Source organism: Coptis chinensis, chromosome 9 (assembly GCF_015680905.1).
Source record: "Coptis chinensis isolate HL-2020 chromosome 9, ASM1568090v1, whole genome shotgun sequence".
Taxonomy (NCBI): domain Eukaryota; kingdom Viridiplantae; phylum Streptophyta; class Magnoliopsida; order Ranunculales; family Ranunculaceae; genus Coptis; species Coptis chinensis.
The window spans coordinates 37,558,327-37,572,008 of record NC_141464.1 but is presented as its reverse complement, the minus strand read 5'-3'; the positions used below and the strand labels follow the sequence as shown (position 1 = coordinate 37,572,008).

General features: G+C 33.7%; 1 protein-coding gene across 6 annotated transcripts; it reads left to right on the top strand.

Moving 5' to 3' along the window:
- Nucleotides 1-4,596: 4,596 nt before the first annotated feature.
- Nucleotides 4,597-13,537, top strand: LOC147475847 (uncharacterized). Of its 6 annotated transcripts, none has more exons than XM_086583601.1 (10): nt 4,692-4,866; nt 4,970-5,013; nt 7,802-8,462; nt 9,229-9,842; nt 9,918-9,996; nt 10,316-10,423; nt 10,526-10,753; nt 11,780-11,880; nt 12,906-13,018; nt 13,156-13,537. In XM_086583601.1, the coding sequence occupies exons 1-3, from the start codon at nt 4,829-4,831 to the stop codon at nt 8,035-8,037; spliced, it is 318 nt and encodes a 105-aa protein (XP_086439727.1). In that variant the 5' UTR covers nt 4,692-4,828; the 3' UTR covers nt 8,038-8,462; nt 9,229-9,842; nt 9,918-9,996; nt 10,316-10,423; nt 10,526-10,753; nt 11,780-11,880; nt 12,906-13,018; nt 13,156-13,537. The 6 variants fall into 6 exon arrangements, with proteins under 6 accessions (XP_086439729.1, XP_086439727.1, XP_086439725.1 ...); XM_086583599.1 differs by having other exon boundaries at nt 12,906-13,013; nt 13,156-13,494; XM_086583602.1 differs by lacking the exon at nt 11,780-11,880 and having other exon boundaries at nt 12,906-13,013; nt 13,156-13,494.
- Nucleotides 13,538-13,682: the final 145 nt, after the last annotated feature.

Genomic DNA, 13,682 nt, shown 5'->3' with positions numbered 1-13,682 from the left:
GATTTGCTTGCTATGGTTTGAATAGATTTAATGATAGTTTTGGATATCTAAATAGGGCTAACAATATATTGTCAAAGTTAGAATCAGAACCCGCCCTTGACTTGCTTCAGCATGAGCTAGCAGCTTAAACGAATACCACAACTTCAATTATTGCAAGTATCGAGCTTAGTGTGCATGATAGGAAATTAGCCGACGCTATTGAATAATAAAAACACACGTTTATGTTGCATTGTTGATTAATAAAGAGGTTTTGCCACATTGTTTGTAGGCATTGGAAATATATAAAGCTCAATAAGGAGATGATGATTCAGTTGAGGTTGTCCATTTAGGCGTCTTTTTAAAGTTGTATATAAGAATTGAGGAAATGAGAAAGCTTTAGAGCAGAATAAACTGTCTCAGAAGGTATTTAAGAATTGGGGACTGAGTGCTAATGTGTAGAAATTGACGTTGTTAAGTTGGGGAGGTTTTATGACACAATTTATATAATTCTTATTAGCAAAACACATGAGAAGAGTATGGCTAGAGTCTAGAGCTATGACACTTATTGCTATTTTAGAGCCCCTCTATAACCACAAAAAGTTTCGAGCTTCTAAGAAGTGTCTTACAAAAGGGTTTGATTTCTTTTGAGTGTTTACTTACAAGGTTTTAATCATACTAAGATTTGTGCCGCGAGACATTGAACTAACCTAAAAAAAAAATTAAGTTAAAATTAAAAAATGGGTAACTAATATCAAAGAATAATTAACTGAAAATCGAAAACTGGATGCAACTACACTGAAATAACCTAAAAAAAAAAATTAATGGAAAATTGGAAACTGGATGCAAATGCATTGAACTATGTAACCTCAAAGAATAATTAACATAAAATCGTAAACTGGATGGAATTGCAGTGAACCTCAAAAAATAATTAATGAGAAATTAGAAATTGTATGTAAATGCATTGAACTAACCTAAACTAACCTCAAATAATAATTAATGGGAAATCGAAAACTGGATGCAAATGCATTGAACTAACTTAATTAACAGGAAATCGGAAACTGAATGCAAATGCAACAAACTAACCTCAAAAAACAATTAACGGGAAATCAGAAACTGGATGCAACTGCATTGAACTAACCTAATTAATGAAAAATTGGAAACTTGATGCAAACGCAACAAACTAACCTCAGAGAACAATTAACGGGAAATCAAAAATTGTAAGCAAACTCATTGAACTAACGTCAAAGAATAATTAACAAAAAATCGAAAACTTGAAGCAACTATATTTAACTAATCTCGAAAAATAATTAATGGGAATTCGAAATCTATAAGCAAATGCATTGAATTAACCTCAAAAAATAATTAAAGGGAAATCAGAAACTGGATGTCATTGTATTAAACTAACCTGAAAATATTACTCACAGAAAATCAGAAATTGGATGCAACTGCATTGAACTAACTTCAAATAATATTTATCGGGCAATCCAAAATTTGATGCAAATGCATTTAACTAACCTCAAAAAATAATTAATGTGAAATCGGAAACTGGATGCAAATGCATTGAACTAATATCTAAAAATAATTAATTGGAAATCGGGTTCAATCGGTGCATAAAATGTATTGAACTAACTTCAAAAAGAATAATTAAAGGGAATCAGATGGTGGATGAAACTAATATTTTTTTTTTTGCATGGAACTAACCTCAAATAATAATTAACGAGAAATCGAAAACTAGATGCAAATGCATTGAACCAACCACAAAGAATATATAACGGGATATTCAAAACTGAATGTAACTGCATTGAACCAACCTCAAATAATAAATAACGGAAAATCTAAAACTAGACGCAACTGCACTGAACTAAGCTCAAAAAATAATTAACGAAAAATTGGTTTGGATGTAAATGCATTGAACTAACCTCAAAGAATAATCAATGGAAAATCGAAAACTGGATGCAAGTGCATCAAACTAACCTCAAAGAAAGTTGAAAATTGGATGCAAATCCATTGAACTAAACTAGAATAATAATTTATAGGAAAACAAAAACTGGATGCAAATATATTGAATTAACCTAAAAAAATAATTAACGGGAAATCAAAAATTGGATGAAATTGCATGGAACTAACATTTTTTTTTTCTTTGCATAAAACTAACCCCAAAGAATAATTAACGTGAAATCAGAAACTGGATACAAATGCATCGAACTAACCACAAATAGCAATTAACGAGAAATCGGAAACTGGATGCAAATGCATTGACCTAATCTCAAATAATAATTATTAAGACATCAGAAATAGAATGCAAGTGTATTGAACTAACCTTAGATAATAATAATTAACCTATAAATCATGACTGTATGCAAATGCATTAAACTAACCTTAAAACGAGAAATCGGATACTGGATGCAAACACAACGAACTAACCTAAAATAATAATTAACGGGAAATTAGAAACCTGATATAAATGGAACGAACAAACCTCAAAAAATAATTAATGAGAAATCGGAAACGGAATACTAATGCGTTAAACTAACCACAAAGAATAATTAATTAATGGGAAATTGAAAACTGGATACAAATACATTGAATTAACCTCAAATAATAGTTAACGGGAAATAAAAAACGGGGTGTAAATTCTTTGAATTAACCCAAAAGAATAATTAAAGGAAATCCGGAAACTCAATACAACTGCACTAACCTAACATAAAAAACAATTAACGAAAAATCGAAAACCGGATGCAAGTATGTAACTGCATTGAACTAATCTCAAAAAATAATCAATGGAAAATCTGAAACTAGATGCAATTGTGTTTAGCTAAACTCAAATAATAATCAACATGAAATCATAAACTGTATGCAATTGCATTGACCTAACTCTTAAAGAATAACTAACGAGAAATCAAGAACTGGAAGAAATTGCATTAAACTAACCTAAAGAAAATCATCGGGAATTCTCAGAAATTAGATGCAAATGCATTAAATGAACTAACCCTATTTATTTATTTATTATTATTTTTTTGCATGGAACTAACCTCAAAGAATAGTTAATGTGAAGTCGAAAACTAGATGCAAATGCATCGAACTAATCTCAAAGAATAATTAACGTGAAATCGGAAACTGGAGGCAAATGCATTGAACTAACTGAAAATAATAATTAAAGAGAAATCGAAAACTGGATGCAACTGCATTGAACAAACTCAAAGTATAATTAAGGGGAAATTAGAATGGATGCAAATGCATTGAACTAACCTCAATGAATAATTAATGGGAAATCAAAAAATTGGATACAATTGCGTTGAACTAACCTAAAAACATAGTTGTATTATATGTAGTTGGAATGTTCGACAAATATAATTTTGTATTTAAAATAGTGTTTATCATATATATATCTATTTTCATATGATTGGGAATGACTTGGTATTTAAGTAGCTTAAGTATGATATTTGCCTTATTGGACATTCTAACAAAATTTTAATCAAACTTCTATTATGTAACAACAAATAGAAGTCGAAAGATTTTATCGAAGTTGTGCTCTATCTTTTTATAGAGCATGGGGTTTTCACGTTACTAGAAATTTGGATGTGTGATCAATATAACATTTATATATCTTATAACTGTGCATAGTTACAAATATTTTTCATAATAATTTAAGAATAATTTAATATAATGGCACCTGTTCGTAGGACGGGTTCGAAAGCTAGTTAAATATATATAGCATAATAGTGAATGTGTGTTGTTAAATGTATATTTTATAATTATACATTAAACAAGTGTCATAGATTGTTAATAATAATGTCAACGTGTATATTATGAATTAACTAATACATTTTATATTTATTAACTTATGCATGTGTATATTTAAATAGAATACACATGCTTGATATATTGTGGTACACGCACTTATTATAAATCAATATATAGTGTTCATGTTAAAAATTAGTGATGAGATATAATTGTAAGATGCATGCACTCGCATGTTCGATTTAAAATGCGAGTTAATACACATGTACAAATATATGTGTATGTATGTAAAATATATCAATGTAACAAATATATGTGATTGCACGTGTACACGATTGAGTTAATACAAGAAAACAAATATATATATGTACGTAAAAAAAAGATCAAAATAATAAGGTTAGATATTTGATTATTTTAATTTCTATATCAAAGGTTTAAATTATCACATTAATAGTAAATGTTTTAACGTGTATGATTGATACATATTCATAAATTGATGTAAATATGATTGTTGATACATCACTAATTATATATAAAATATTATCGTGTAGGAAAATAAAAAAAAAAAAAAAAAATAATGCAAATTTTAGTATTTAAATTATTGAAATTGTTTAATAATCATAATAAATAATAAAGACCCGAATTAGAACTGAAACCGATAAAAACCCATGAGTTTTTATGGTTTTGGCACCGAATTATAATCACATGAATTTTAGTATTTGATACATCGCAAATAGTAAAACCCAAACCGAAACCGTTAAGACCCGACCCAATTGACACCCCTAATTCTTAGTTTGTAACTAGTAATATGTTTTGCTTTGGTGCCATTTGGCTAGAAGTATGCCATGATACATCATACATGACATAAAGTAATGTAATTGGTGAAAATTTTGGACTCCCGTAATCTTCCACGACCAGTGGGGATTGGAAAGAATAAGAGGTGGCAATTAAACTGATGAGGTGCCTATGTGATCAAATGAGTTATTGAGGATCAAATAAAGAAGTACGAAATATTGTTTTCATTTGCCGGCAAAATGAATATTTTCTCAAACACTCCCAACACTGAACAGCCTAGTAATTTTTTTTTGACGGTGGGAGAATTTGCCCGATGGAAGAACTCGACGGCTGTTCTTCTATATTCTCAAGGTGACCTCCCTAAGCATTCATATATTAATACAGTTTAGATTTATTCTATTATTATTGTTATGAATTACATTTTCTTTTTCTGTGTTTTCTTTTCTTTTTATAGGATTTGTTCAGTTATAATGATCTTTCCTCTCAAAATGGAATCAGGTAATAGTTATTGCTTTTTGTGTGTGTAATCGTATTTAGAGGTCTTTGTGGAAATGTAAAAAATACAACATTATTATGTTTGTTATCTTTTCTCTACACTATCTATCGAGTAGGCTATTTCTGATTTCGTATATTTTACAATCTAGAAGCACCTCCAATTATTATAATCTGCTCCCCCCTTGTATGACTAGGACATTGACTTTCTTTTTTTGCTTTGTTCGGTGTAGTAATGTACTTTCTTTTATAATCTGGTGGCATTGTGTGTGTCTTCATAGGCTTCTAACAAGTAGGATGATAAATTCTAACACTTTGTCTTTCCATTTATATTTTTTTCCTTTCTTCTCAAAGCTCTCATCAGGAAAAATTGTTGCCGAGTTAGCTGCTAAATATTAAGGAAATACATAATTGTGTTGGAAGAGGGATTATTGTCGGTGGCATTGCTCCCACTGGATCTGGTTTTGATTTCCTTTCTTGCCTTTTCTTTCTCAAGATGGGTGTTAATGAGGTACCAACATTGACATTTTACATGTAACCAGTCATCTATGAAGCATGGACACTGACACCGACACAGACGCGGTGACACGATAATTTCCTAAATAAGTAGGGCGCGAACACAGATATTAAATGATATTTTAATATATATTTTTGTTGGTGTAATATTAGATTTTAAGTCATATCATATCAATTCAAGATTCATAAACATAGTTACAACAAAAGGAGACATAAAGACATCTCACATAACTAGACAAGTCATGTTGGAGTCCAAACCATGTCCAAACTACCCTAGCACGTGGGACACACACGTGCCGCATCGGACGTACACGTGTCCAAGCCGTGTCCGTGTCCGACATGGACACAATAAAATTTTAGACGTGTCCGTGCTTTAGAGCCAGTCATCTTTTGTTTTTAAGGACCTCATATATTTTCTTTATTGCTATTTATAGATGAATCTAACAATATTAGGGAATCTCCAATGGAGAGTGTAAAAACCCACCTCCACATAGGTGCCATTAGAATTATATGCTCTATCTACCTCCCAAGTAAATAAGGTCTATATTTACACCTTGTGGCTCTTCCAATGGTAGGTAGAAGAAAATGTGTAAAAACAGATAACAACAGATTTAAATTGCCGTTTATTTAAAAATAAAGAAGAGTAACAGACTTGGCCCGTCGCAATGATATTTAATAAATGTTGAAACGTGTGTTGAAGTGACGTCCGTGAGTTCCATTTTCACTTAAACCCATAGCGACGGACCGGATCCGTGGCAAAGCCATTAAATAATCTGGAGACATGATTTCAAGTGATGTCCAATTTTTTTTTTCTTTGGGATGTGTGTTGGAGTGTCGCCCGGGCTATTTTATCAATTAATAGCGGGATGGGAAATTCCCCACTCCTTTTATTAACTGATAGGTTATTATTACCTACGGTTTAACATCCCCATTGGATAGAATTTTTTGACACTTGGAGTGTAAATTTTCCACTCTATACGGTTTACACCCCCATTGATAATTAGAAAGAAGTTTTTCAGAACTGATATATACGTATCCCACTGCTTAGATCAGTTATACTTTTAAAGTCTCTTATTTAAATGCAAATTATCAATTTTGTTTCTTGATCGACTATGCCTATAAGTGTGTAAGTATAGGATTATTTTGTGCCTCCCTTTTGAACCTATGGAGTATGGACCCAACTCAGTAGGATCTGTTAGGACGTTATTCATCTTAACCATCTACAGAATGAACTCCGCCTTTTCAGTTGAACTTGAGCGTCTGTGTGAGGCTGTAAGCATTCTAAAATTGTTACAATGTTCTGAAGACTTCTACTTGAACCCCAGTGACGCATCCAAACCATCAGTTGTAATTTTGCCCAAGCTACGTTGCCACCATTTGGCCAAGAGGATCATTGAGGTTTCAGTTCAATGTAACACTATAGACCTGATCTAGAGAAAGAGAAAATTGTGAAACCTGAAGGCTAGCACTTTTCTTTTTTGCTTTTTCACTTTAATTGTGTGAGCGGATTTCCCTAGAACTTCTCCTAGCTTTATTCAAGAGGCCAGTGTTTTGTACATGCATTTATATCAAGTAGATTTTTATCGGTGATTTATGGAAGATTCTTCAATTATTGGATGACAATTATTAACCTCTTGATTAGGTCAAAGAAGGATGTTCATATTTTTTTTAATGATGTATCAAACTTGTTATTATTATTATGTTGTTTAAGGTTGTGGAAATGTGTATGGTTGAGTATTGTGCTGTTTAAATTTAATTTGGTTTTCTTGTTTATTTTAAAGGGATTTGGATATTTAGCTTTGAATGGCTAAATGTTTTAGTATGGATTCATTTGACGTATGCGTACTTTTGATATTAACAGTCTTATAAGGCATTTATGTTGAAGGCTTTTGTTTAAAGGTGTTAGAATGTTGCTCGAATGTTTTCACATTTATAGTACCAAGTTTCCAACTTCTAAAGTTGGAAGCATAACACTAATATGGTTAAATTTCAACTTTGATCATTTCTGAGTTTCGAGTAAGTTTCGAAGAATAGGTGTCTCAAGGTTTTGCTTTTGAGACACATTGCCTCGCTCGTGCATTAATACTTAAATAATTGCTCAGTAGTAACATGTCACGGTTGAACAAGTGGTTTCTGATCGAGCTGTGGGTACACAGTCAAAACATGCTAGTAAAAGTGTGTTGCTTAACATGTTTCATTGGTTTTCATTCCTCATTGTGACTCAATAATTTAGCATTTTTTTTTTCCAGTAATAGTGTTATTGATAAACAAAATGCAGGTAAAGGCGTCAGGATTTGCAAAAGAACACAAAGTAAACATCAATTGCCAACTTCCTCTGCTGTTTGTCAACCTATAATAGTTGATTCTGACAGTGACAGTGAAATATTTGGTTCAGTTGTTCCTAAAGTTACTAAAGTTTTGGAAATCACTGTTGAATTTAAAGATGTGAAAATTCTAGAGAGCTTTGTCATTGCAGTGAAGGGATTGATCCTCAGTTCTCTACAAATATGCTGAGTAAGTATTATGAAGCTTGCAAAAATCAGGAGCAAATCTTTCAGAAAGCATCAATCCGAAGCTCGCTGCAGAAGCAATTTCCCAGACTGTAGACACTGCTGATGCTATAAAAGCCTACAATCTTGGTAATTCTCAAGATAACTTTGTAGCATTGCTTGAGATTCTTGGTCAGCTGGAGCACCTGGGGACGAATGTACAACTTTTGGCGGTCTCCACAAAATCTGAAGATGCCGCAAACTATTATAAGAGTATATATATAATAGCAAATATTGATATTAGGCAGTGTGTGAAACTTTCAAACAAGTGTCCTCCAAAACCCTATGAACATTGTTTTGATGGCGGGAGAATGCCCCTAATTTCCCCACACTATTAATGTAAAAAATCCCTATTGCTGCTTTCGACGGCATTAATTTGCCATGGAAGAGGTCAGATTTTTTCTTTTTAGTTTTTCTCAAATTTGCATATGTTATTTAGATAGCCGTTCGTGTTTAACATTTTGTTTTTCTTGTATTTTTGTTTTCTCTATTTATAGGATTGTTAGTTATAATGATCTACCCTCTCAAAATGGATTCAAGTAATAATTGTTTCTTTGTGTATTGGGTTTTCTTCATTTTGGTATTGTAACATTTTGCAGTGTTCAACGTCAAATTTATTCATCACCTTGTCTTGTTCTACTACACTTTTATAGAACAGAGTTTTAGTCCTTAAGCTCATCTGTGTCAGAAGACATGTCTGTAGGAACTAGGAAGAGTGTGTTCAATGAAATGTCTGTAGGAATTGGTCTGGAACCAGGATCTGCTCCATGGGGATAAGACATAGGAATACGTTGAGCATGTTTTACTGGTTTGTGTTGCATTCTGTAATTGCCTATACGAGTGAAAGATTTATCGTCTCAAAATGATGTCTCAGTTAGAATGTTTAAGATGCCACTTCTGGTCAAATTCACCTTGAGTTGTGCGTTGTTGTTGTAGAATTATTTTACTGCTAATTCACTCTGAAATTAAGTTTTGGTTATCTGCTTTTGGTGTGGCCAATCTTTGTGTTATATATGATTGAGCTTAAGAGATTTCCCTTCTACGTATTTTTATTCCCATCCGTGATATAGCAATTACAAGTATACATACTATACATTCATAGCACCGCAGATATCCTATCACTAGTTATGTGTCTGACCAGGAGCTTCTGTTTCAGGATTTAGGCACAAAATGTAATCAAGGCAAGGTCGAGCAAACTCAGGCACAGCTGTTGCAAGCCCTTAACACTGCTCTCAATACTGATATAACCGATGAATCGAATAGAAGAAAGATAAAATCAAATCGAACATGCATCTCCTGGGTCCTGGCTGCAATTCCCAGTTTCCACCATCTAACAAGAAGTTAAATAAAGGAGAAGTTACACTGGGCTCCTTGTCTCTAATAGAAGATACCACAGGAGCAATGCCCACCAGAACCATGCCTAAGTCAGAGTCATTCTTTAATCTGAACAGCCCAACTACAAAGGGAGACGGAGTTCTCTTTGAAAAAAAGGCGGCGATAGTCAATTTTTTTTAAATAACAGCTTCACATGTCTATCAGACCAGTCGATCGAGCATCATCCTACACTGCTTATTTGTAAAGAGGAAGTTAAAATTGATTTTGGTTGTGACAACTCTGTTACTCACAGGACCAGTTGCTGACACTAGCTTTTCATCTCTTTCCAATATCAGAATAGAACCATCTGATTCGTCTAAAACTCAATTGTAGTACATACAAAACAATCTTCCAGTTCATTCCTGAGCACATAGCATAACCAGCTTGGGTGGCAATGTAAGTTTAAGCTCCAATTAGTGTTTGTCTTTAGCTGAATGATCTTGTCATAATATGATTCTTTACCTTGAGCAGAAATTCAATCAACAGAAAGAAGGGATAGGAAAACAAACAACTATCGATTTGGAAACAGGAGGTCAATATGTTTCAGAAGGTATGCAGTAGGTCAGATTCTTTTGTAAACATGAATTTTTATTAGTATCAATGGGCAAACAACTTTAGGAAGAACAAAGGTCCTCTAACAAATGCATAGCCACTCGAACGAATGGTGAGTAGTAAATATGTTCTTTTTTCAACCTGTGTCCATCATAGCTTTTTCACTCCCTTGAAAACCTTTTCCATATAGATTTTGTTTGGTTCGATGCCATAATATTTCCTCAGAATTATTGCTTAGTTGGCTTAACTTGCATTGATTTAACTCTCTAAGAAAGAGGAAAGTGCTTCATAGATCCCAAACTCGACATTTCCAACAGAGACATTAATGATGTTGATCAGACAACACATACATCAAAAGAAGCTGAGATTAATTTGGCAGAAATATTGACCAGTTGAAGATTTGCAACCTCTATCTATGTAGACTGGTGGGTTTCATTTTTCTTGCACGTTTGATAAAATTAAGCTATATGAATAACTGAATGCCTTTACGTAGTAATTATTGTATTTATCATTCATGACTTGTGCAGGAAATTCACCAAGATAGCCAACTTATATCTTCCAGCATGGCAGTCACCTTGAGAGAAGAACCAATGAAGGTCAATCAATTTTGAGAGCCCTTGTATGTGGATAACTGTTCCACGAGTTGGCAAGAGGATAAAAATACACATGACCAGAGTGACAGGGCTGCAGAAGATGGAGGAAATGAGGTAGTTATGCATCTGGTTTTCCAGTTGGCTAAGGAAAAGACATTTCAGGTGCAGTTTAGACAGTTTTGCAATACCCTATCCATGATTATATTGATAGCTTGATATTCCTAAACTGTGTTTATATTGTGTTCATCCAATCTAGATATAGTAACTCTTTCGATGGCATAAGTAATAATGGTATTACTAGTTTTGGGGAAGAAACATGCCATCTTTTTTAATAACACAATGTTTCCACAAGTACACAACAGTAGATTGTGCTCGGCGGAGGGACTAGGATTAGGAGCACACACCTCTTAACTATCTACATTTTATTATCAACGTCAAATAAAGGACTAAGAATATGAACTTTGGGCCAGGGATGATTATGTTTAAACTAATTTAGGTCCCAAAGTATCATCTTCGTGAGTATACGAAAAAGTATACTACGATGTGTTTCTTTTTATTTGGAAATTTGGCTTAAGTTCATTTCAAGGAGTCAAATCCTTGCAAAAGACAGCCTTGAATTCCTTTTCAGATCTCATCCTTGGCCACGTTTTTGAGTTCAAGTGGTGTCCTTGCATGTGGGGAGTTGTAAGGGTGCTTATGGGGTATTTTAGTTGTTTAACCATTGAGTTATAATACTTTAAAAACACCTGCTGCCACGTGGCCATGACTTTCGAAAGGCTCATGCCGCCAGACCAAGGAGGTTGGTAGCTGGTTATCCCACTACTATAAAGAAGTTTCTTGATTTCACAAAAAAAGGGAAAAAGTTTCTATGTCCTCTAGGTGTGTTTAAATTTCATTCAAGGATGTTTAATATGACCCCCCTTTTTTATCTGCTTGTTTAGTTGTATTCATCTATGTTATGAATGCCACCTGATTTTTACGTCTCCTTCATCATTTTTGTACGTTTATATCATAAGAGCTAATGGTCTTAGTGCAACCGATCTTACTAAAATCTTCCATCCAGAACATGGTAGTAATTTAGTCAACGTATGTTGATTGGAATATGATTGTGATCTTCATTCTTCATTGTAAATAGATAATCAAGCATTTTGTTTTTACTAATAGTGCCATTGAAATACAATAATGTAGGTAAAAGCATCATTTCTGAAAAAACATTGAGTAAACATCGAAAGACTGCTTCCTTGGTTCACCAATCCCCACCGGTAGAGTCCGGAAGTGACAGTAAAAAGGTTGGTTCAGTAATTGACTAGTTCCTAAAGCTATTAGGTTTTGGAAAACGTAATTGGGTTTGACTTCTAAAGTTGTAAGTATGTTGTTTCTTCCCTTATGTAAAATGGATATTTGTGACGTACTGAGGACTAGGCCTTAGGCATGTTAGGGTTCTCACACAGCCAAACCTTGGGCCTGTAAAACTTCATGGATCTCAGCCAAGGCTGATACTGTCCACTACCTTAGCCATCACATCAGAGACATGGAAGTAGTCAAATAACCGAAACTTATGTAAAATCATCAAATGTAGTTAGTGACTTGTGCATCAATGACCCTTGATGACAATAACAAGAGAATGATTATTGTTGATAGTAGCAAAATACTCTGCAGCAAGCATGATTTCTAACATCATAGACACCCAATTTTAAGAGGGTTGGCTGGGAACTACTCTAACATTTTTGAACAGCTATGTTGTCGGATCAACTCACATTGTTATCCTTGGTATTGTGTAGACCTGGTCAGTTCTATACATAGCATCTGTATGGATTTCAACTATGTTTCCTTTAGTCATATGTATAGGAAAGCAAATAGTGCTGCTGACTTATTTGCTTCTCTGAGTTGTTCTTTGTATCCTAGTTCTACTTTTGTTTTTCATCCACCAATAGATAAGAGATTAATTGAAATTGTAGAGGCTGATGCCTCAGGGACCAATTATGTAAGACTCTCTTGATAAATAAACAGGTAGGGGGTCTGCCTAAATCCAGCTTAATTCTTGAAAAAAAATGTCCTCTGAAAAGATGATTTGGAATGGCAAAAGGCTATGGATTCTCCAGTGCTTCCTTAGTCCCTTTACACCATTCTCGATCTGCAAAGCAATCTGGTAGCAACCACTTGATTTTCTTGATTAGTAAAGAATGTCCCGTGATTGTATTAAACACTTTTTATTTTGGTATTTACCAGTGTAGATCATACAACTAATTGATTACTTTTGCATACTCAACTGGGCTATTTCTGTTAAGTTCTAATTCTCAACTCTCTCAATCAGGTAAACCCGTTGTAACTCTGCCAATGCAAAACTGTTGATATGTGTTGTCGGTCCCAAGCCCAACTAAAAGATGAGGGGGACGGTTCAAGATTCTCCGACGAGCCATAAGTAAGGCATGTCTTATAGTTCTTTACGTGTTTATGTCTGTATTTTGTTTTCTTTGTAATGATGACGTATGGTCCTAGAGTTACGAATTTCATTCTCATTGTGCCATCTTCATTGCACTGAGCGCCTTGTGTTCTCCATGCAGGTAGGTATTGGAGGAGGATCAATCACTTGTTGAGGATCAAAAGGTGTTGGGGGCGTTGATTTTAATTGGCGTAGCTCATTTGGGACATGGTTTGTTTGTATTTGGTAGTGATTGTATTGTTGAATGAGAACACTTGTTTTGATGTTACCCACAAGAATATGAAATATAGTTGGTGGGAGGTCCAAAAAAATCTGTAATAATTAACTCCCTACTGTCAGTATATCTCTCCAGTTAGTTTAGTGGCTGAAAGTGTATAGGGATTATGGACTCATCTAACAAAGTTTCAATCATTGTAGAGAAATAGCATTCTGTAATACCGATGTAAATGATTTGAGCACTTGTCATTGGCCTTTAAAGAATAGTGAAAAGAGTTCAAGAAAAAGTTTGCATTAATAAAATCAATAGAACGATGTAGCTCCAAAAAAACAAACTTGTTAACAAAGTTTGATTCTTCTTTTTTATTTTTAGATATTTTGTTTAAACCTCGAAGTTTTGTGCATGAATCATAAGAGCATTTTGACAACCAA

Coding starts and splice junctions, on each gene's coding strand:
- LOC147475847 (XM_086583603.1), top strand. CDS start 4,829: ATGGAAGAACTCGACGGCTGTTCTTCTATATTCTCAAG. Junction 4,867..4,969: donor TGTTCTTCTATATTCTCAAG/GTGACCTCCCTA, acceptor TTCTTTTTATAG/GATTTGTTCAGTTATAATGA. Junction 5,014..7,801: donor TCCTCTCAAAATGGAATCAG/GTAATAGTTATT, acceptor AACAAAATGCAG/GTAAAGGCGTCAGGATTTGC.